This window comes from Emiliania huxleyi (genome assembly GCF_000372725.1).
Source record: "Emiliania huxleyi CCMP1516 unplaced genomic scaffold EMIHUscaffold_241, whole genome shotgun sequence".
NCBI lineage: Eukaryota > Haptophyta > Isochrysidales > Noelaerhabdaceae > Emiliania > Emiliania huxleyi.
This window is the reverse complement of record NW_005200241.1, coordinates 148,199-168,980: the sequence shown is the minus strand read 5'-3', so window position 1 is coordinate 168,980 and position 20,782 is coordinate 148,199. Positions and strand designations below refer to the sequence as shown.

The window sequence follows — 20,782 nt, the reverse complement described above, 5'->3', positions numbered from 1 at the left end:
TGTGCAGCGCTTTCGAAACCGCGAATTGGTCGACGGAGGAATGCGATTTACGGATGTGGAGTTTGCGGCGCCGTCAAAGTTTGTGGTCCAGCTCGAAAATGTCGACTATTTCCCTGGCGAGGATGAGGCCTGCAAGAGAGGCCTGAAACCGCGTGTCGACGTCTTCAACAAGTTCTCATTCCTTTGCGACGAGTACAATCAGCAGTACCTCCCACCAGGCACCTGCCCGGCGGAGTGGTGCCTCCGCAACACCAAGCTCGCGGACGGCCGCCTCGAGGAGTACTTCGCCACGCCGCCAGAGTTTGCAAAGGATCCCGTCAGTCCCTTCAACCCGCCGCCCCTCTACGCCTCGTGGTCGCTCTCGGTGCGCAACGAGGCCACCGGCGACGCCCAAGACCTCGACCTCAGCGGCGTTGAGTCCATCCACATGCAGCTGTGCGCAGCTGGGTAGATGCTTGTGGACACCCGCCGCATCACCACCGCGCACGCCTAGCACCGCATCATCACAGTTCAGAAGGTCTCGTCCTAACCATGATAAGCGCCCGTGCGTCCGTGCGACCATGTAGGTATCACATCGCGCAGCGGTGCAACACGAGAGAGAGCGGCGAGTTCCCTGACCCCAAGTGCAAGTTGGAGCTCTGAGGCTTTCGTCGCTCCGGGCTACGCCGACATGCGCTTCGACAAATTTGCATGTCCATCTTGTACGACACCCTAGAACCGTCAGCGCAAAAACGGAAAATGCAAATTTGACGCGCTGCTGCCGCTCGCTGGGTCCCTGGACTGCTATCGTGGTCCAAGGGAAGCCGGGCGGGCTGTGCTACGGCCCTAGCGTTCACCTCTAGGAACGCGCTGGATATGGATATGGATAGATAGCCTTGGCCGGCTCGGAGGGAGGTGCAGCGGTGGGGCTCGGAGCGTTGCTGAGGGAGGGTGTAGAGGATGTAGAGTGTAGAGCGCTGTAGAGCTGTAGAGATGTAGAGCGCTCGCTGGAGCGCTGTAGAGTTGTAGAGCTCTAACATCCTCCGCGTGACGAACTGCGTGCGTTGTAGAGCGATGTAGAGCGCGATTTTGCTATAGAGTTTGTTGTAGAGGCTCTACAGCCAAACCGCCGGGAAGGCAGTGACACGCGAATCACCGCCAGCCAGGGCCAGTATGTCCTCCCACAGCTTCAGCCTTCCAGCAATTTTGTGCAGCGCTTCCGAAACCGCGAGTTGATCGACAGAGAGCCACAATTTACAGATGTCGAGTTTGCGGCACCGACGGTCGACAATGAGCGCTTCACAGACAACTCTGCCTACACGTTTGTGGTCCAGCTCGAAAACGTCGACTATCTCCCTGGCGAGGATGAAGGGTGTAAGAGCGGCCGATCGGGCGTGCCTGTCGACGTCTTCAACAGCAAGTACAACCAGCTCTGTTCCGAGTACAACAAGCCGTTTCTTCCGCCTGGCACCTGCCCGGCGGACGGCCTCTTTTGGTGCCTCCGCAACACCAAGCTCGCGGACGGCCGCCTCGAGGAGTACTTCGCCACGCCGCCAGAGTTTGCAAAGGATCCCGTCAGTCCCTTCAACCCGCCGCCCCTCTACGCCTCGTGGTCGCTCTCGGTGAGCAACCAGGCCACCGGTTTCGCCCAAGACCTCGACCTCAGCGGCGTCGAGTCCATCCACATGCAGCTGTGCGCAGCTGGTTAGATGCTGTGCGGACCCGCCGCATTAACCACCGCACGTTCGCCTAGCACCGCGCATCCTCACACAGTTCAGAAGGTCTCGGTGTCCTAACCATGATAAGAGCCTTGCGTCCGTGCGACGACGTGTAGGTACTACTACATCATGCAGCAGTGTCAAAAACCATCGAGCCCCGACACGTACGCTGATCCCGTGTGCAAGTTGGAGATCTGAGGCTCTCGACGACAGTATGGGGTTCTTGCCGTGCTACCGCCGGCGAGCTCCCCGAGTCTTGTATATGTTCGCATCGTCGGCGTTCAACACTTGACGCTCTGGACGCCCACGCGCTCCTAGCCGATGCGTGGCTAGTCCTAGTACATCGCGCAAACGTCGCGAGCCGACGATGCCTGAGCCTGCGTCGGGGATCTTAGCGCGGGCGCGGGCCGTGCTGCTACTGGTTTGGGGGCGAGGGGCACTGCTCCGGACCTTCTGTTTTGCAGCGCCCGCGCCATGCACGGTGGGCCACAGAGCGCCGGAACCACTGTCGTAGTGCTGCGGGGATAGAGGGAGCTGTGCGTCTGCCGCGACCCTGCTGACGGCTCGCCAGTGCTTTGCACGGCGCTCCAGGTTTGCGGGGGGCTGTCGTTCAAGTGCTGCGGGGATACTGACGTAGAGGGTGGGGAAGGCCCAGAGCTGTCCTGACGGCCCGCTATTGCTTTGCACAGCGGGCCACAGAGCACAGAGCGTCCGATTGCGAGGTACACTTTTTAGGAAATCCTCTGTGTACGAAGTAATGATCAGTATCCTGGTGGGGGTGGCATCACTACGCTTCATTTCAATGGCTACGTTTACGGCGGAGTGCGACGACGTGAAGATAGAAAATGGAGTCTGCTGCTTTCTGCTGGCATTCTATCCAGGTGAGAGACAGCGCCGGCCGCCGCCCAAAGCGAGTCGGTGAGGGCAAAGACGTCGAGTGCCTCCCAGCCTGTCTCGGCAAGGACGGCGCGAAAGGTCTCGTCGCACGGCCCTGTGTTGGAGCATCCCTGGTGCCCTGCCCCCTGCGTGCTGCCACGTGGACACGTCCGCAGATCGACCTCGGGCACCAGCGTGCCTCGACGAGCAACGCGATCACGAGCTCGGCCCACCAAAGCGCGGCGGCAATATAATGGCGCAATGCGCATGGCAATTCAACGCTATAGCCAGCAGCAGCTGAGCCCGTGCCGGCACCGCGCGGCTCTCGCCATCGCCTTATCATCCAAGCTGGACATCAACATCCAAGCTGTGCGCGTAATTGGTCGTGGCGCTTCGGATTCTGAGCGCCACGTGGCTGCCGATGGCACTCGCCCAGAGGTGGGTGTCGCCGTTCCGCTCGTTGTTCATCACGAAGCCCATGACGTCCACAAGGCCACTGTCGCCCGCAACCAAAAACGCCCGCCCATTGCTTTTGCTGAGCGCACAGGCCGCCGCACCAAAGTTACCGACGGCGTTGAACGACGCGACGACGAGGTTCGCAAACAGCGTCGTCGGCGGCATCTGCCTGTTGTTGACGATAGTGTGCGACTTCTCGAAGATCACGGCGGCCTCACGCCCTACAGCGGACAGGTCGCCGGTGCCGTTGGCTGCGTGGGCGAATGCGGTCTGCCCCGCGGGCCAGAAGGACGGCCAAAGGATATCCACCTCGAGAACCTCGAGAGAGAGTATGTATGTATGTAGAAAGATGAACAACAGTCAGGCTCGGACTGGACACCAACGCGGTATGGGTGGACGCGGGACAGATGATGACGACACGCACGAACGACACACAGACACAAACAGGCTCACAAGACACACAGCCAGCTGGCTGCCACACACCCTGAGTTGGCGTACACATAACTCAGGGCCACATTCTCCCTGTCGCCCGGGTTCCATCCGTTGGGTCACGGGGGGGGATGGGGGAGTGGGTCATTGGGGGGTTCCATCCGTTGGTGCGCGCATGTCAGCGAGAGGTTTGCCGGTAGAGCGATCCCGGTCTTGTCGAACGCGAGCCCCGCGCCACGGTTGCCAGCCGTGCCTTCGCGAGAGTCGCCCTCGAGCCGCGTCCCGTCGGCACTACCCTCGAGTGCGTGTCGCTTTGGTTGGCGACACCCACTCGTCGAGGGCAGTCCGGCCGACGGGAGCCTGTCGCGCGCCGGCGACGAATGCGGCGCGTAGGTGTGCCTTCGAAGCGACGATGGCACGACCACCGCCCTGCTTCCTCACCGGGCAAGGAGGGGCCTACTTCCCTTCCGCGAGGAACAGGATGTCTCCCCCCCTCCCCCGGCCTGAGCAGCGACGGGTGGACGGCACACGAAAAAGGCAGGCATGCGGCCGTACCGACAAACGGCGAGGAATCCACCTTTGCTGTCGGGCCGGCTGTCGGGCCGTTGCCATGGACTACTCCCGTTTCGACCACATCGGCTCCTCCTCCTCTTCGGACGACGACGACGCGCCGCTGCCGCCTCGCCACCCGCCACCCGCCGTGCGCGACGACCTCGAGGACTACTTCCGGCGGCTCGACGAGCGACGCTCTCGCTCGGAGCCGGCGGATGCGGCCGTGGTCCGTCGGCCAGTCTCACAGACGAGCTAGCACAGAGGAACACAGCGAGACACCGCCTACGTGTGGACGGCGATTGGAGCCGACGCAGCAGTGGCAGTGCACACGAGGCGATGACAGTCACGCTGCGACCGCACTGCCGTGTGCGCTGCCATCAGGTGCCTCGGCTCACCGCCGCCGAGATCTCGCAGCTGCGCTCCTTCCCCTTCGAGCTCAGTGGCGCGGCGGCCGACTCGAGCGCGCGCTCCGAGTGCGCCATCTGCCTCTGCGAGTTTGAGTCCGGCCAGCAGCTCACGGCGAGATGGCCCGAGATTACCCGAGATGACCCGAGCTCACCCGAGCTCACCCGAGAGTACACGTCGCCAAGCAAAGTACGTACAGCCGTCAAACTCAGACGAGATGGTAGTGGGACGCACCGCACCCCGGCCATGTGGTGTCCCCGCCTTGCACCCCTCATTAGTTGATGCCGTGCCAGCTCCTGCCTGTCTAGACGCGGAGTCGCGAGGGACTAGCCTGGCCCTCGCCCCACCACCCTCGTGTGTGTGGAGAAGCTTGCCGCACCGTACCTTGCCTATAGGCGCTGCCGTGTGCAGCAGCGCACGCCTTTCACTCGGAGTGCGTGCGCGGTGCTCTCGCGGCGTCGGTGCACTGCCCGCTCTGCCGCGTCGACGTGCGATCGCTCGTCGTCAGCGCGGCGGCGCCATCAGATGGGCCGCTATTAGCCAATTAATTCGTTAATTAAGGGTTGATGAATTACTCAATTAGGCGCCATCCGACGGGCCGGCGGCGGCGCCGGCCTCGCGTCGTCCGCCCGGCTTCACGCTTGTTTCGTTACTCACAGCCTTCTAAATTAGGCGCCAGCCTCACTTACCTCGCCCGACTTCACAGTACTCAATCTTGATCCTAGCCGGCTTACTGTTTTAGGCGCCAGCCTCACTTACCTCGCCCGACTTCACAGTACTCAATCTTGATCCTAGCCGGCTTACTGTTTTAGGCGCCAGCCTCACTTACCTCGCCCGACTTCACAGTACTCAATCTTGATCCTAGCCGGCTGACTGTTTTAGGCGCCAGCTTCGCTTACCTCGCCCGACTTCACAGTACGCAATCTTGATCCTAGCCGGCTTACTGTTTTAGGCGCCAGCCTCACTTACCTCGCCCGACTTCGAAGAGCGCTACCTCTTCATAAGTAGCTCCCGTACTTTTAGGCGCCTGCGTCGCCCCGCTCGCTCGGTCTCTCACAGCCGAGGGCGCGGCTACCGGTCCTCTTTATGCACGTATTCTCGTCACGACTCTTGGCTGTGGACAGGTTTCACGCGCGACGGCGGCATCATTCAGCGGTGTGAAGTCTGCCCCGCCTCCCGGATCACGCCTCCCGGATCACGCCTCCGTGACGCTTTATGAACCCCGCCGCCCCGTGAGCCGACAGACACGTACACACCGCGTCCGCACGCGCACCGGGCCTTGCACTTTGAATGCCGTGGGCACACATGGCCGTGCGCCCCGCCGCCCCACGCGCCGCTGAGATTGGGAGTCCGACACGCTCACGCCGCTCACCCACGCGCTCTGGGCCTCGCACCCGTCTTTTAGACGTGGAGTCGCGAGGGACTAGCCTGGCCCTTGCCCCACCACCTTGTGTGTGCGGAGACCTTGGCCGCACCTGACCGCGCACCAGCGTCTCCCTGCACAGGAAGACCTGCACCCTCGTATCTCCCCATATCTCCCCATACCTCCCCACATCTCCCCATATCTCCCCATACCTCCCCACATCTCCCCACATCTCCCCACATCTCCCCACATCTCCCCATATCTCCCCATATCTCCCCATATCTGCAGGTACGACCCACACCCTCCGGCGGCGCTCGAGCGGCCGGCCAACCTCCCGCTCTGGGCGAATTCATTCATTAATTAGGGGCGTTGATTAATGACTCATTAGGCGCTCGAGCGGCCCGCCTACATACCCCCGCACCAGGCGCGATATCGGCGAGATGCAGCCGAGATACAGCCGAGATACAACCGAGGATCGTGGCAGCCTAGAGGCGGCCGAGATGTGGCGGCGACGGCGGCGGCGGGCGAGGTGGCGGCGGCTTTTGCGGCGTGCGTTGGCGGTGAGCGGTGGCGGTGTGCCGAGGCGGTGAACACGATGGCGGGGAGCGGCGGCGGGGAGCGGTAGCGGTGGCGGGGAGCGGTGGCGGGGAGCGGTGGCGGGGAGAGGCGTCGCTGTGCAGCGGCAGCAGAACGAGTCTCAAGAGCGAGGCTCCTTCATCGACCTCTTCACGGCCCCCGGTGTGAACAGGCGGGCCACGCCGAGCTGGTCGAGATCGCGTACCCGGACCATGGCGTCGCGCGTGTCTGGCGGCTGCCGCGCGAGCTGCAGGAGGAGGACGGATGAAGGATTAGCCCACACATGAGGCAACTGCAATGCGCGCGCAAGCCTGGCAGAGCCGCGTCAAGGTAGTAAGGTAAGGTACATTTCTCTCCACACACACAAAGTGGTGGGGCAAGGGCGGGCGACCCTCGCATCTCCACACCCGGACACGGGCAGGCAGGAGCCCAGCACTGGCCCGGTGCACGTGCGACGTGGGTGAGTCCGTGAGTGCAGCCTGCCCGCTCCCTCCCCCGAGACAACCGCGTCACCTCACCAGTGTAAATTTGCCGGGCCTAGGCCTGTGGCTGTACAGTAGGCTGGGTAAGGTAAGGTAAGGTAAACTTCTGCACACACACGAGGTGGTGGGGCAAGGGGGGGCGACCCCCCTTATATATAGGCTGTGTTTGACACGTGTGGGCTGTGCGCGGTGGATGTTTTTGTCCCAAGAGACCATGTTAGTCGTAAACAGTGTTCTACCTTCTACGCACAAACATAGTACACATGCAGTAGGCGACACAAACAGTGGTGGGGCACAAGCTCCACACACAACAGTCAACACAGCCGTCGCGGCTAGACGGTGCAGTGCAGTGACCAGTGTGGCGGCAGCTGGCAATCTTGGTTCTTGCCTGCTTCCGTCCCTCATCCGTGGGACGCGGGGGGAAAGAGCTCGGTCACTTGGGCTTGGCCCCTCCCGAGGTAGAACACGAGCAGGGCGGGACCCGCCCAGAAGACCGCGGCGAGCGCGGTGAAGAGGAGCGCGCTCGCGCAAAGGGAGCTGCGCGAGGCCTGCGAGCGCGTCGGCTCCTGGGCGGGACACCAGCCGCCGGTGCTCTCCGGCGGTGGCGGCTGCGGCGGCGGCGGCTCCTCCACCGACGGGGGCGGCGCGTCGAGCAGCGGCTCCGATGGACGATGTCAATGTGGGCCTTTCGGTGCCTGGTGCACACGATCGGAGTCAGAGGACCCACACAGCTCACACTCTCGCTGTGAATATGTGCCAGGAGCGGCCTCAGCGAGCCGACTATTTTGCTCCTCTTTCCCCTTAGAGGTGAGAGAGCCTCTCTCGTGCTGAGCACCTCCCATGAGGACCTCTGTCCGAGTCTCGGCCTGAGGACCTCTAGTTAGTGCGGACCTTTGTCGGTGCGCCTGCACTCTCGACCGTCGACGTGGAATTGGATCGACGGGCAAACCAATAGCCATAGGTGCCTGCTCTGATCCGATATGATCGGAGATCGGAGATCGGAGAATATGCATGGAACCAGAAAGAAACGATCAATGTGGAGTCATATGGCACTAATAGTTCAGTGCATTGCCACAAGGGAGCTCTGTACGGCATGTGTGTGTGTGCTTGCTTAGCAATCCACTCTCAGTGTGTGCTTGCTTAGCAATCCACTCTCACTTCACTGCCGCACTCTATTATTCACATTCACGGCAACGCAACGTCGGGGAAACGTCTACGTGTCTCTTCATCAACTCGCGCATCTAAGAACGATGGCGGTGACTGCTCCCGCGACCGAGACCACTCCGCGAGCCGACGTCCTGCCCCTCGGCGAGGCGCAGCCGCCCTCCCGCACCAGCAGCATCCACTCGCACCTCAGCGACGGCTCGCGCGAGGCGCTCGGCATCTCGCGGTGCGACAGCTTCAGCAACTCGCCGATGAAGCTTACGCGGCCGAGCTCGTACGAGAGCCTCGACGCCATACGGTGTGCCCTACCACTGGCCCTAAGCCTCAAGAGGAATACCATAGACGCGCTGTCAAGCGCCCACCGCCGCTGCACCTTGACCTCACTGCTGCCGCAGTCACGATTCCCGCTTTCGGCGCAGGCGAAGCTTTGTGTGGCATCCGCGCATGACGCTTGCGGAGCGGCAGGACTTTGAGCGCGCGGTGCAGGAGGAGGCGAGGCGCTCGTACGCGGAAAGTGAGGGCTGCCTCGAGTACGCACCCAAGGCGAGGGCGCTGAGAGTAAGCGCGGCAGCGCTGCTAGCAGACCCCAGCCGCAGCCCGACATGGCTCGACCGCCTCGAGAACTTCGTCGCCTGCGGCTGCAGCAGCGACGCTGTTCCCGGCCAGCGGCCCAGCTGCTGGGACTGCTACGTCTACTGCTGACGCTGCCGCGCAGTGGCGCCGTGCCGCCGTCCTAGCTCGCACATAGAGGGGGCTTCTTGCGCGCGCAGCGCGGCCGGCGGCCCCACTGCCTCCCAGGCTCAGCCTGGCGGGGCCCACGTTCTGTCTAGGGTGCTCTACACGAGCGTACGGTAGTACTCACATGTGCCTCTTTTTTGTCCTCATCTTAGTCATAAAAATATCTCATTTTGCATGCATGCTCCATCCATCTGGGCCATGCATGCATGCACAATGCGCGACAGGGGTCAGCGTTCCCAGGGCTTTCACGTTTCAGGGGCCGGCCCGCGGCCGCTGCGGCCGTCTCAGCCATCGCCAATATGCATATCCCGGCGCGCCTTCTCCTGCGAATGACCGCCGCCTCTCTCCGCCTCTCAGGAGGAGTGTCTCAGCACCAGCACCAGGCACACCTGCAGCCACGCCATGCCGACCGCCGTCGCCAGCATGCTCCCGCTTCCTACGTCAAGAACACACCGACGTCAGGGGGCGGGAAGGCAGTATTGGGCAGAGTCGTTAGAGCACCGTCTGAACACGAGGGGTACGAATACAGCGAACGACGTTGGATACGGTCGAATACGGTCGAATACAGCTGGGTAGTGTCCTCTCGAGCGCTGGTTGGAATGCAAGTACGCGTGCAACTATTCCGCATCTGGGCCCCGCTTTCCAAACGTGTTGACATCGCAGCCGCGCTGCCGCGCCTCGACGCCGCACTTCATGCCGAGCTCCACCAGCGCCGCGCCTGTCCACAGCCCTGCGCGTGACGAGACGCCGTTCACACCGCCGCGCTGCCAACCTCCGCCAGCGCCTGTCGGGATCGCGCGCAGAGGCGCGGGGAGCCAACCGGTGCCTAATCTCGCAGACAACCCTGTGTAATCTCCGGCAATCGGGCACGTCTGCGGCGCCGGGAGCCAGCCGGCGCCGTCGGCGCCCGGGGCAGGCAGCCCATTCGCCTCAAAGTCGGAGTTGCAATCCTCCGCCGTCTTGAACAGCGCGCCCAGCATCGTCACCTTTGCCCAGCTGGCGGTGTTGAGGTCCGACCGCCCCGCTGCACTTACTCATAATGACAATTAATAAGTACTTAACTAACCTTTGCCCAGCTGGCGGTGTTGAGGTCCGACCGCCCTGCTGCACTTACTCATAATGACAATTAATAAGTACTTAACTAACCTTTGCCCAGCTGGCGGTGTTGAGGTCCGACCGCCACACTGCACTTACTCATAATGACAATTAATAAGTACTTAACTAACCTTTGCCCAGCTGGCGGTGTTGAGGTCCGACCGCCCCAGCTCCATCTGGCCGCGCATGCACTGCTCGGAGCAGCGCGAGAAGGCCGCTGTGCCGCGCGCCAGGCGGTCGATCTCGTCGTCCGACTCATCGCCTAGTCTCGGGTAGTCTCGGGTAATCTCGGGTAGTCTCTTTCAGTCTCGCCTAGTCTCGGGTAATCTCGGGTAATCTCGGGTAATCTCGGGTAATCTCGGGTAGTCTCGGGTAATCTCGGGTAGTCTCGGGTAATCTCGGGTAGTCGCGGGTAGTCTCGGGTAATCTCGGGTAGTCTCGGGTAATCTCGGGTAGTCGCGGGTAGTCTCGTCATCCGACTCATCGCCTAGGTAGCACCCCACAACCCTTGGGCCCCATCTCGGCCCGCCCAATAGCCTACCGCTGCTACTGCAAACTACTGACTCCTCGCCTCGCATCGCCAGCGGCCGCTCGTAGCAGCGCGGCACCGACGCGGCGCAGACTGCCGCCGAGGCGATCGCGAACACGGCCGTGCCCACCAGGAACACCATCGCTAGCCGCACGACCGCGAGCCGCGGCCGCCCCCTCCTATTGCTAGTTAATGAATTCGATTACTACTGATTTTAATTAAGGCTCGATAGCCGCCGCGAGGCCGCCCCTTCCTATGGTTACGTTCTCGACTCGATGACTACTTGCCCATTCAGCGTTGACCAGCAGCCGCGGGGGCCGCCCCTTCCTCTTTAGGGAGGAGGAGGAGGAGCGGCTGGCTGCGCCGACGCTCTTCTCGGAGAAGTCGACTCCTATGGGGCAGCTCTCAGCTGCCGTCAATTACTAGGTGAGCATACGGGCGAGGCTCTCCTCGGAGAAGTCGACGCCGTCCGCAAACGACACGCCCTTGGCGCGCCTATCCCAGAAGGCAGGCGGGTGGAATCGCTCCTCGAGTGATCTCGGGGTGATCTCGGGTGACCTCGGGTGATCTCGGGCGATCTCGTTAGATCTCGGGCCATCTCGTTTGATCTCGGGCCATCTCGTGTGATCTCGTGTGATCTCGTGTGATCTCGCCTGTCCAGCGGCGCGGTCGCCGTCGGCGCGCGCGACAGAGCGCCGCCGCCGTCGGCACCAGCTTCGAGCGCCGCCTGGTCAGTGTCCATTCTAGTGCAGTTGGAGAGAGGAGAGCGGGGGGAGGGGAGAGAGAGAGAGAGAGAGAGAGAGAGAGAGAGAGAGAGAGAGAGAGAGAGAGAGAGAGAGAGAGAGAGAGAGAGAGAGAGAGAGAGAGAGAGAGGGAGGAGGGGGCGAGAGAGGTGTGTGTTGGTGTGATGGCACCAGCCTCGAGCGCCGTCTGGTCAGTGTCAATTCTAGTGGCAGTTTGAGAGAGAAGAGAGTGGGAGATGGGGCACCCGCCGTGAGCGCCGTCCGAGCAGGCGCACTCCATCTCCGCCACACCAGCACCTCGGCTAGATCTCGGGTACATCTCGGGTACATCTCGGCTATATCTCGGCTACATCTCGATCATCATCTCTCTCGCCGCCTCGTGCGGCCAGGTGCTGTCGTTGCCCTCCTCGCCCCTCTCCCCTCCGCTCAGCTGCTGCGCGAGGGAGAGGAGGCTTCCAATACCGCTCGAGGCCAAGCGCGTCAGCGCCGGCTTGGAGAAGCGCCTGCGATGAACTTTGATCATGAATCATGGACTCTGTGAATGGTTGAGACTATTCAGCGCCGGCTTGGAGAAGCGCCTGCGAGGATGGAATAGTTGCTAATCATGAATGGTGGACTCCGTGAATGGCTTCGATCATTCGGCTTGGAGAAGCGCCTGCGATGATGGAATAGTTGCTAATCATGAACGGTGGACTCTGTGAATCATGACCGGTCTCAATGCCCCACCCCCCTGCGCGCGGGCCTTCTAGGCCCGCGGGTAGTATCCCCCCATCCCCAGGGCCTCCAGGGCTAACACCTCAGCCTCTCACAGACCAGCGCGCAGCGCCATAGGAGGTATTTTCTTCTCAATAACAAGGCTGTGAATGGGGTCGACTATTCAGCGCCGGAGACGCGCCTCGAGACGCGCGCGAGCAGCGACGGGGGCTCGTCGCCGCCGCCGTTGGCGCTGCTCTTGCCGTCCTCGCTGCTGTTCTCGCCTGGAGGGGAAGAGTCCGAGAAGGTTCCAGAGAAACGGTTTCTGCTGCATGGCTTCGCCGCTCGCTGCTGTTCTCGCCGCAATCGCTCGCCGACACGCCGCGGCCAGTCGCCTCTCCCTCCCCCTCCTCCTCCTCGCCCTCCTCCTCGCCCTCCTCGCCCTCGTCGATGAAGATGGACTGGCGCGGGACGTTGACGGAGCCGCGGGCGCCTAATTACTCAATCCATCAACCCTTCACTGATTAGTGAGCTAACTGGCGGGACGAGGACTGAGCCGTGGGCGCCTGGACCGCCCTCACCGCATCCGCACACGACGGCGAGCGAGAGGAGGGCCGAGAGGATGTAGAGGGAGGAGGTGGCGAGGTCGAGGCCTGTTCACAGCTCGAGGCGTGAAGAGGCGCCGTGTTCACACCCACAGCCTCCTCCTCCAGGCGGCGAGGTCGAGGCCGAGGGCTGTGCGGTCGGTCTGCAGCTGCCGCGTGGCAATCAGCGCCGCGAGCCTGCGGGGTGGAAGGTTAAGGTGAGCCTCGGATGCAAAGCTGTGTCGCCACGTTGATAGTAAGCCCTCGAGACGGCCGCACGACGGTGCTTGCATATCTGACCAACCCGGATTGCCAAGGGCGACGAGTAGTGGCGATATCGGGTGGCGATATCGTGGCGATTCCGCATCTGGCACGGCGGGCATGCACACTCCGCAGATGCCGAGAGAGCACGCGAGAAGAGCCGCAGACTGCGATGACACACGGGCGGTGAAGAGCGGCACTGTCACTGGGCGAGGCAGGGAGAGGCTCGGTGCGCCTGCACGATGTAAGTGCGGCTCTGTTGGTACTCGGCGCGGTAGATGCGGAAGGTGACGCCGACGCTGCGGGTGTGCAGCCACTTGAGGGCACCGGGGCTGCCGAGGGTCGTCCTGCTGGTGTCCATGGAGTCGCAGCGCGGGCTATAGGCGCCCAGACCAACACGGAGAGGCGCCGCACGAAAAGCGGCTCGTAGATGCAATCGAGTGGGTTCGAGGGGCGGCCTCGGTGTGAATCTCCGCAGGTTCTCGAGGTGGATACAACTGTATCCTTTGGCCGCGTTGGGTAGCGAGGATTGGTGTAACCCGAGCCACGGAGGCGTGTTTTCTGGCGGCCGACCGTCAGTGCACGGAGTTGCCACGGTGAGGGCCCAACTTGAGAATCGTGCTTTGAGTTGGGTTGTTTCGTGTTGGGTGGGTTGTGGTTGGGTTGGGTTGTTCCGCGTGAGGTTGGGTCGTCGGCGCGAAGGGTGAGGTCTCGACCGCCGCCGCTCACGCCAGCGGACGGCCACTGCCGGTGTTTTTGGCTTCGCCACCGTCCAAGGCGTGCGCCATGCGCTCGCCGGCATCGAGCGAGCAACGTGATCGACCGAGCGGCTTGCTGTGTGGCCGCCTTCTTGTGGCTCTCGTCGAGAGCGTTTTGCGTCCCGGTGGGTGGGAGAATGTGTGTCGTCTGAAGTGTCACTGTGTGCGTCACATCGATGTGGATAACAAGCACGGTCGATCCGTCAAAGCGATACACTCGTTCCTATCACGCTGGAAGGCTTGCACGGAGCTCTGTGCCGGCACACAGAAGAGCCGTGCGGCAAGAAGAGCTCGATGGGGAGCGAGAACCGTCAGATTTTCAGGTGTAGCCTGAAGTCCGTCGCGACGCACTCAATCCCTCCCGAGCGAAAGCCTGTGGCTCTCTCGAACTCGTCGATATATTGCGAATAAACTGCTCTTCCCGCATAGCTTGCAGAGTCAGAGCGGGCGCAGAAAGGCTACGAGTGTTCGACGAGTCTTGCGAGCTGCGCGGTCAAACCTGGGGGGGACTGACCGCATCAAGGCGGACTTCCGAAACCTGGGTGAGCACCTCTGGCAGTTCTCGCTCCCCATCGAGCTCTTCTTGCCGCACGGCTCTTCTGTGTGCCGGCACAGAGCTCCGTGCAAGCCTTCCAGCGTGATAGGAACGAGTGTATCGCTTTGACGGATCGACCGTGCTTGTTATCCACATCGATGTGACGCACACAGTGACACTTCAGACGACACACATTCTCCCACCCACCGGGACGCAAAACGCTCTCGACGAGAGCCACAAGAAGGCGACCACACAGCAAGCCGCTCGGTCGATCACGTTGCTCGCTCGATGCCGGCGAGCGCATGGCGCACGCCTTGGACGGCGGCGAAGCCAAAAACACCGGCAGTGGCCGTCCGCTGGCGTGAGCGGCGGCGGTCGAGACCTCACCCTTCGCGCCGACGACCCAACCTCACGCGGAACAACCCAACCCAACCCAACAACCCAACCCAACCCAAAAAGCACGATTCTCAAGTTGGGCCCTCACGGTGTGAATCTGAATACGAGAATACGTGGCTGCGAGACGCCTATTTGAAGAATTTTACAACAGAGCTCCCTCGCACGACACGGGCACGGGACTGGCGCGCACTGGCACTAACAGCAAGAGAACCGGAATTGCCGGCACGCAGAGATATCAATCAATCAAAGAGAAACCGCAGCCGGGACTGCCATCGCCTCGGTGTCGAGTGCCTACCGGACCAGTGATGAACAAAGAATTCTAACAACGCTCCCTCTAAAAAAGAATCCGAAATTCCGGAATTCCGGCGCTTCTTGAGACGTCCAACTAGTACTGTGTCGACACTGTACTGTGTCCGGGTCCCAGCGGGTTTTCACGTAACAAGTACACACACACACTGTACAGACACATTCATCATTCTGGTTCGTCGTACTCCCCGCACAGAACTAGTGCCACATGACTCTCACTTGGTTAAAGGGAGGTACTTCCGAAGAAGAGGTCCTCACGACGGAGGTCCTCATGAGAGGTCCTCACGAGAGGTCCTCACAACGTCACAAGCAGGAGGTCCTCACCGCGCCAAAAATAAGGCGCGCGCGGCCTCTGGACTCCACCGAGAACTGGCGCAGCCAACACTGACTGGAGCCGAGGAGGCGCGGTGTGGGAGCTCGGCAATGCGATGCTCGCGGTTTTTGTTGGTGGGGTGGGGTTGGTGGTGGTCCTGGTGGTGGTGGTGGGGGGACTTCGTTCACTCACCTGCACGATTCGTGTTTGCAGTTAGTCAGTCTTAGGTATGTATGTGCGTACCTCCTCGCCTCGTATGTTTGTATTTTGGTGCACTTGTGGCACAACCTAGCTAGCGCAGCGCGAACTCGCCGTCTGAGCCTAGGCCCTAGCGCAGCGCGAACTCGCTCTGAGCCTAGCGCAGCGCGAACCCTCGCACACAAAAGCTTTTCCGTTGCCAAAGAAAGAAAACAGCGCAGGGTACTCCGTAAAAAACGGTGAGAAATAATGAAGGCGTGTGTGCTGCTGGTCCCCTCGACCGTGGCGAGAAGGAGTTGACACCGTCTACGCCTCTTTCAAGCGTGCCGCGAGGTCCCTGAGCGACGTCTCGCTCCGAAAAAATTTCGTCGAGAGCAGACGGCTCAGAACGAACCATACCCTACCCCCGCTTGTCCAGAATCCTAAGTCGGTCAATGAATTGGCGTCCGTACGCCGCGCTGGCGTGCGACGCCAACTCGTCGCTCGCCCACAGCGGCGCATGTCTGCCATACATGACAGGCCAATGGTGTAAAGAGCGTGACGGCTGCGAGCACCCGAAGTATGTGCTCTGCGCACACGATGCAACACCGCTTCCTGTGCTGCATGCAGAACGGCACGAGGCGGACAACGGTCCCTTTGCTGCGTGCCTGCGCCGGTCGCGAGGTACCGTTGACGTGCTCTTCGTCGGCGACTCTCAGACGCAGATGCTGATGTTCGAGTTCATGCGTTGGCTTGACCACGGGCGCAACGAGCCAACGTGGCGCATGCGGAAGGGTGCCCCGAAGCAGCGCATCCTTGATCGGTCCGAGTACAACCTTTCGTCCATACAAGGAATATTCGTGGGCGGGCTCTACACAGATAGCACACGAATGGATCGCCTCGCCACGAATCTTTCGGACGTCTCGATGCAGTTGCGGCAGGCGGTGCGCTCCGACAGTCATGAGAGGCGTCTCGCGCTGATTTTTGGAGTCGGCGTCTGGGACCTTGTCTTCTCTGCCCAGAGCGGCGCCACAGCTATTCAGACCTTCGGCACGCGCTTTGCATGGCTTCTGGACGAAATCATGCGCATCGCACGCACGTATGCGATTGCAGATGTGGTGGTGCGCAACGTGTTTGTCTCGTACACGAAGGGCCCCCACGCAGTACTGCTCCCGAGGCTCGACGAGATCAATCACGAGATCGCGCGCCGCTTTGCCGAGGCCAGACAGGCATTGTCTACGCGTGCGGGGTCCGCAAGTACGGCTCACCTGCATTTTCATGACGTTCACGCACTGTCATGGCCGCGCCGGGCGGAGATGCCGGACGGAAGCGACGGGCTTCACTGGGCGTGCGTCACTCCTCATGAAGGAACAGAGCTACGTTCACGCTGCGACGCGCAGCTGGCTGCCAATAGTACTGGCCGTTCGGATGAAGTGGCATGGGCTGCGTTGCAGCTCGCGCTGCTCAAGTTGTGCAGGATCCCATTGGTACGTCCAGAGACATCATTCTGACGAAGGCCGAGATATAGAGGTTAGGCGCGGGGCGTAAATAAAGACAGCCCTTTCTGCTCTTATGCCCGCAACGCGTCGCCTCAGCGCCGCGTCAAAGTTCATTGGTCCATCCTGTCGCGCGAATCACCGAGAATGACACGCCACACGATGGTCAGAGGCTACCGGTCGCGCTCCACAGCTCAGCACAACGCCAAGATGCCCGCGCGAGCGATTCGGGACGAGGTGCCCGAGCCGGTCAGCCTCTTGTGCGCTCTGCGTGAGACTCGATCCGCCATGGGCTCAGACGCACACACCCACACCGCACCGTGTGTGAGTGAGTGAGATTTCTTGTGGGTTGTGAGTATTTCTTGTGGTACTGCTCGGTTGCTCACCTCTTGCTATGGCTGAATATTGGTTTGCCCGTCAATCCTATTCCACATCGACGGTCGAGTGCAGGCACCGACAAAGGTCCGCACTAGAAGGCCTCAGGCCGAGACTCGGACAGAGGTCCTCATGGGAGGTCCTCAGCACGAGAGAGGCTCTCAGCTCTCTCTTGAAGTGGCATTATTTGAAGTCGGCTCGCTGAGGCCGCTCCTGGCACATTTTCAGCGAGAGTGTGAGCGGTGTGGGTCCTCTCCGATCGTGTGCACCACAGGCACCGAAAGGTCCACATTGACAAGAGAGGTCCTCAGGCGGACTAGGTCCTCACGAAAGGTCCTCAGCACGAGGAGAGACGGTCTCTCCTCTGTCAAAAGCAAGTGGCTGTCAGACTTATGCATAGACTGGCCGAGGCTGCTGTGTGGCCGGTCACGCTGAGGCCGCTGCAGGCGCGGTGGGACGCGGCGGGAGGGTGACCGGCCTCAGCGTGACGCACAAACAGAGTGTGACCCACAAACAGGTAATGGGTATAATTTTGGTTGTTTAAGGAAGTGCACGAAAGCCGTCTTGGTAGCCTGAGATAGGTTTCTTCATTCATGACGTGTTGGTGTTTCACAGCGTTAGATCACCATGTGCGACAAGAGCGGAACTAAGTTACTTCAATAGGTCCTCAGGCGGACTGAGCGAGAGGTCCTCAGGCGAAGGTCCTCACGAAAGGTCCTCAGCACGAGAGACGCAGACGGTCTCTCCTCTCTCAATCAAGAGCAAGTGATGGCTCTCAGGCTGACTGATTGATTGATTGAGGCTGTTATGTGGCAGCGCGCTCCCTAGGCCGCTGCACGCGCGGTCGGTGGAACGCAGCGACCAGCCTCAGGCTCAGCCGTGACGCGCACACCCAGATAGTAAGCCTGGCGGTAAGACGTATTGATATGGGTCGTACGTTGGTTGCGCGAATATGCGAGGCTCTTCGCCATTTTTTGGTGGTTGTTAACATGCCGATCGAATTCTTTTTTTCGAGGCTTCACGCGTGCGTCGTCCGCAGAGGGTGAGCTCCTGCTTCTGTAGCATATGCTAGCCGCCGCCGTCGCTGGCGCGCTCGGCTGGTCTACACCGCTCGCGCCGACGCGCCAGCTCGCGTGCTGCAGCCGCGCCGCTCGCCCGATCGCCGCGCTGCCCGAAACGTCGCTGCATGACTCGTCGCTGCGTGGTGCTGGCGCGGCGGAGCTTGTGCGGCGGCTGAGCCGCGAGGAGCTGCGGGCGGCGTGCGCGAGCCGCTCTCTCCGCGTGAGCGGCACCAAGGCGGAGCTTGCGGCGCGCCTGCAAGAATACGCCGCCAAGCCTGCCGCCGCCGCCGCCTCTGCCGCCGCCTCCGGCTCTGCTGCCTCCTCCTCCTCCGCCACGCAGCCGCATGACAGCTCCGCTGCCGCCGCCGCGCCGCCGCGCCGCCGCACGCTACAGGGCGGTGCCGCGGCGCCGTCCTCTCACGGCCTCGCTCCACTCACCGCCAGCGGTGGCAGCAGAGAAGCGCAGGCTGCAGCCGACGCGGCTCCAGTCAGCGGCGGCGGCGGCGGCGGCGGCGGCGTTGACGCGGGCGGTGGCGCGGGTGGCGGGAACACGGGCACGGGCGCGGACATGGAGGTGGTGGTGCTGGGGAGCGGCGCGTGCAACCCGTCCCCCACTCGCTCCGCGTCGTCGCTCGCGTTGAGGCGGACTTGACACTTCCTAGACACTTCCTGGACACTTCCTGGACACTTCCTGGACACTCGCTCCGCGTCGTCCCTCGCGTTGAGGCGCCAAAGGACGGGAGATCTGGGGAGATCTGGGGAGATCTGGGGAGATCTGGGGAGATGTGGGGAGATATGATCTCGCCACCTGAGGACGTCGCTAGAGACACACAGACAGAGCAGGCCACGCTAGTCTCACGCCAGATACACACACTCAGATGCCGAGATACACGCACTGCGTTGAGGCGGACGCCGCTAGAGACACACACGATGCGAGGCCAGTCTCACGCTAGACACACACAGACACACAGAGCCGCTGAGACAACACGATGCCGAGGCCAGTCTCACGCTACACACACACACACACACAGAGCCGCTGAGACAACACGATGCGAGGCCAGTCTCACGCTAGACACACACACACAGACACAGAGCCGCTGAGACAACACGATGCCGAGGCCAGTCTCACGCTACACACACACACACACACAGAGCCGCTGAGACAACACGATGCCGAGGCCAGTCTCACGCTAGACACACACACACAGAGCCGCTGAGACAACACGATGCGAGGCCAGTCTCACGCTAGACACACACACACACACACAGAGCCGCTGATACAACACGATGCCGAGGCCAGTCTCACGCTAGACGCACACACACACACACACGATGCGAGGCCAGTCTCACGCTAGACACACACACACACACACACAGAGCCGCTGATACAACACGATGCCGAGGCCAGTCTCACGCTAGACGCACACACACACACACACAGAGCCGCTGAGACAACACGATGCGAGGCCAGTCTCACGCTACGTCTCACGCGAGTCTCACGTCGCGAGGCGCCGCTAGTCTCACGCCAGTCGTTCTTCCTTGTCTCCCAGGCTGCTCAACTCGTACTGGCTTTTCGACGTCGGCGAAGGGACGCAGGTGCAGCTGCAGCGGTGCTTCGTGGCGCCCGGGCGCATCGACCGTTTCTTTGTGACGCACGCGCCTGATCAACTATTAATTAAGTCTTAATTACGCATTAATTAGGCGCATCGACCGCATCTTTGTGACGCACACGCCTGATCAACTATTAATTAAGTCTTAATTACGCATTAATTAGGCGCATCGACCGCGTCTTTGTGACGCACACGCCTGATCAACTATTAATTAAGTCTTAATTACGCATTAATTAGGCGCATCGACCGCGTCTTTGTCACGCACGCGCACGGAGACCACTGCTTCGGCCTCCCCGGCCTCCTCTGCCTGATCGCGCGTGGCCGCGACCGCGACGCGCCCCCGATGGACATCTACGGGCCGGCGAGATAACCCGAGATTACCCGAGATTACCCGAGATGACCCGAGATGACCCGAGATGACCCGAGATTACCCGCCTCCGATGGACATCTACGGGCCGGCGAGACGCAGCCGAGACGTCCATGACATGTCCGAGGCATGCCCGAGGCATGCCCGAGACATGTCCGAGACATGTCCCTCAGGCGGGGCTGCGCGCCTTTCTGCGCGTGACGCTTCGCTTCAGCGGCACGAAGATGCTTCCGCGCTTCGTGGTGCAATCTCCCCATATCTCGAGCATCTCTCCCCATCTCTCGAGCATGTCTCCCCATATCTCCCCACATTAGGTGCATGAGCTGCACGACATACCGAACTTGCATTCTTGGGGGCCGCCGCCGCCGCCGTTGGCCGTTGCGCCGGGGGACGTCCGCAGTTCGGACGCCGGCGAGCAGCCCGGTGGACTGGACTTGCGCCCGCGCCCAGACGGGTGTTGGGAGTTGCTGACTGCCGCTTTGGGGGAGAGTGGTTCGGTCACCGTGCGCGGGGCGCCGGTGCGCCACACCGTCCCGACATTGGGTTAGGTCTTTGAGGAGGCTTCCAACCGGGGGGGGGGGGGGGGGGGCTCAAGCCGGAGCTGTGAACGGCGCCTCTCCACACCTGCAGCTGTGTGGACCACCAGGCGTCCAAGCGGGGCCGCCTCAAGCCGGAGCTGGTGCTGCCGCTGCTGCAGCGCAACAAACAGGCGCTTGCGGACGAAGGGGGGGTCCGTGATGATGGT

General features: G+C 61.8%; 3 protein-coding genes across 3 annotated transcripts; 1 reads left to right on the top strand and 2 right to left on the bottom strand.

The window, feature by feature from the left end:
• Positions 1 to 2,912: 2,912 nt before the first annotated feature.
• On the bottom strand, positions 2,913 to 4,492 carry EMIHUDRAFT_115124 (hypothetical protein; the record flags this gene model as incomplete). Its single annotated transcript, XM_005778638.1, has 2 exons — positions 2,913 to 3,347; positions 4,406 to 4,492. The coding sequence occupies 2 exons, from the start codon at positions 4,490 to 4,492 to the stop codon at positions 2,913 to 2,915; spliced, it is 522 nt and encodes a 173-aa protein (XP_005778695.1).
• A 4,520-nt stretch (positions 4,493 to 9,012) lies between these two features.
• EMIHUDRAFT_443447 (hypothetical protein) lies at positions 9,013 to 13,070 on the bottom strand. Its single transcript, XM_005778637.1, is given in 16 exon segments — positions 9,013 to 9,174; positions 9,382 to 9,456; positions 9,523 to 9,547; positions 9,620 to 9,759; positions 10,000 to 10,092; positions 10,402 to 10,541; positions 10,690 to 10,753; positions 10,829 to 10,857; positions 11,016 to 11,129; positions 11,188 to 11,446; positions 11,458 to 11,604; positions 11,997 to 12,281; positions 12,355 to 12,451; positions 12,528 to 12,580; positions 12,764 to 12,810; positions 12,879 to 13,070. 12 exon segments carry the CDS (start codon positions 12,130 to 12,132, stop codon positions 9,092 to 9,094), a joined length of 1,305 nt encoding a protein of 434 aa, XP_005778694.1. The 5' UTR covers positions 12,133 to 12,281; positions 12,355 to 12,451; positions 12,528 to 12,580; positions 12,764 to 12,810; positions 12,879 to 13,070; the 3' UTR covers positions 9,013 to 9,091.
• A 4,994-nt stretch (positions 13,071 to 18,064) lies between these two features.
• Positions 18,065 to 19,981, top strand: EMIHUDRAFT_236863 (hypothetical protein; the record flags this gene model as incomplete). The annotated part of the gene is made up of 3 exons (XM_005778636.1): positions 18,065 to 18,258; positions 19,611 to 19,707; positions 19,946 to 19,981. 3 exons carry the CDS (start codon positions 18,065 to 18,067, stop codon positions 19,979 to 19,981), a joined length of 327 nt encoding a protein of 108 aa, XP_005778693.1.
• Positions 19,982 to 20,782: the final 801 nt, after the last annotated feature.

Bases quoted from the DNA above. Each gene is read 5' to 3' on its own strand.
- EMIHUDRAFT_443447 (XM_005778637.1), bottom strand. From the start codon at position 12,132: ATGCAGCAGAAACCGTTTCTCTGGAACCTTCTCGGACTCTTCCCCTCC. The intron at 11,130-11,187 runs CTCTCTCTCTCT...CCCCTCCCCCCG, and splicing joins CTCTCTCTCTCTCTCTCTCT to CTCTCCTCTCTCCAACTGCA. The intron at 10,754-10,828 runs GCGTCGACTTCT...GCTGCCCCATAG, and splicing joins GGGCGTGTCGTTTGCGGACG to GAGTCGACTTCTCCGAGAAG.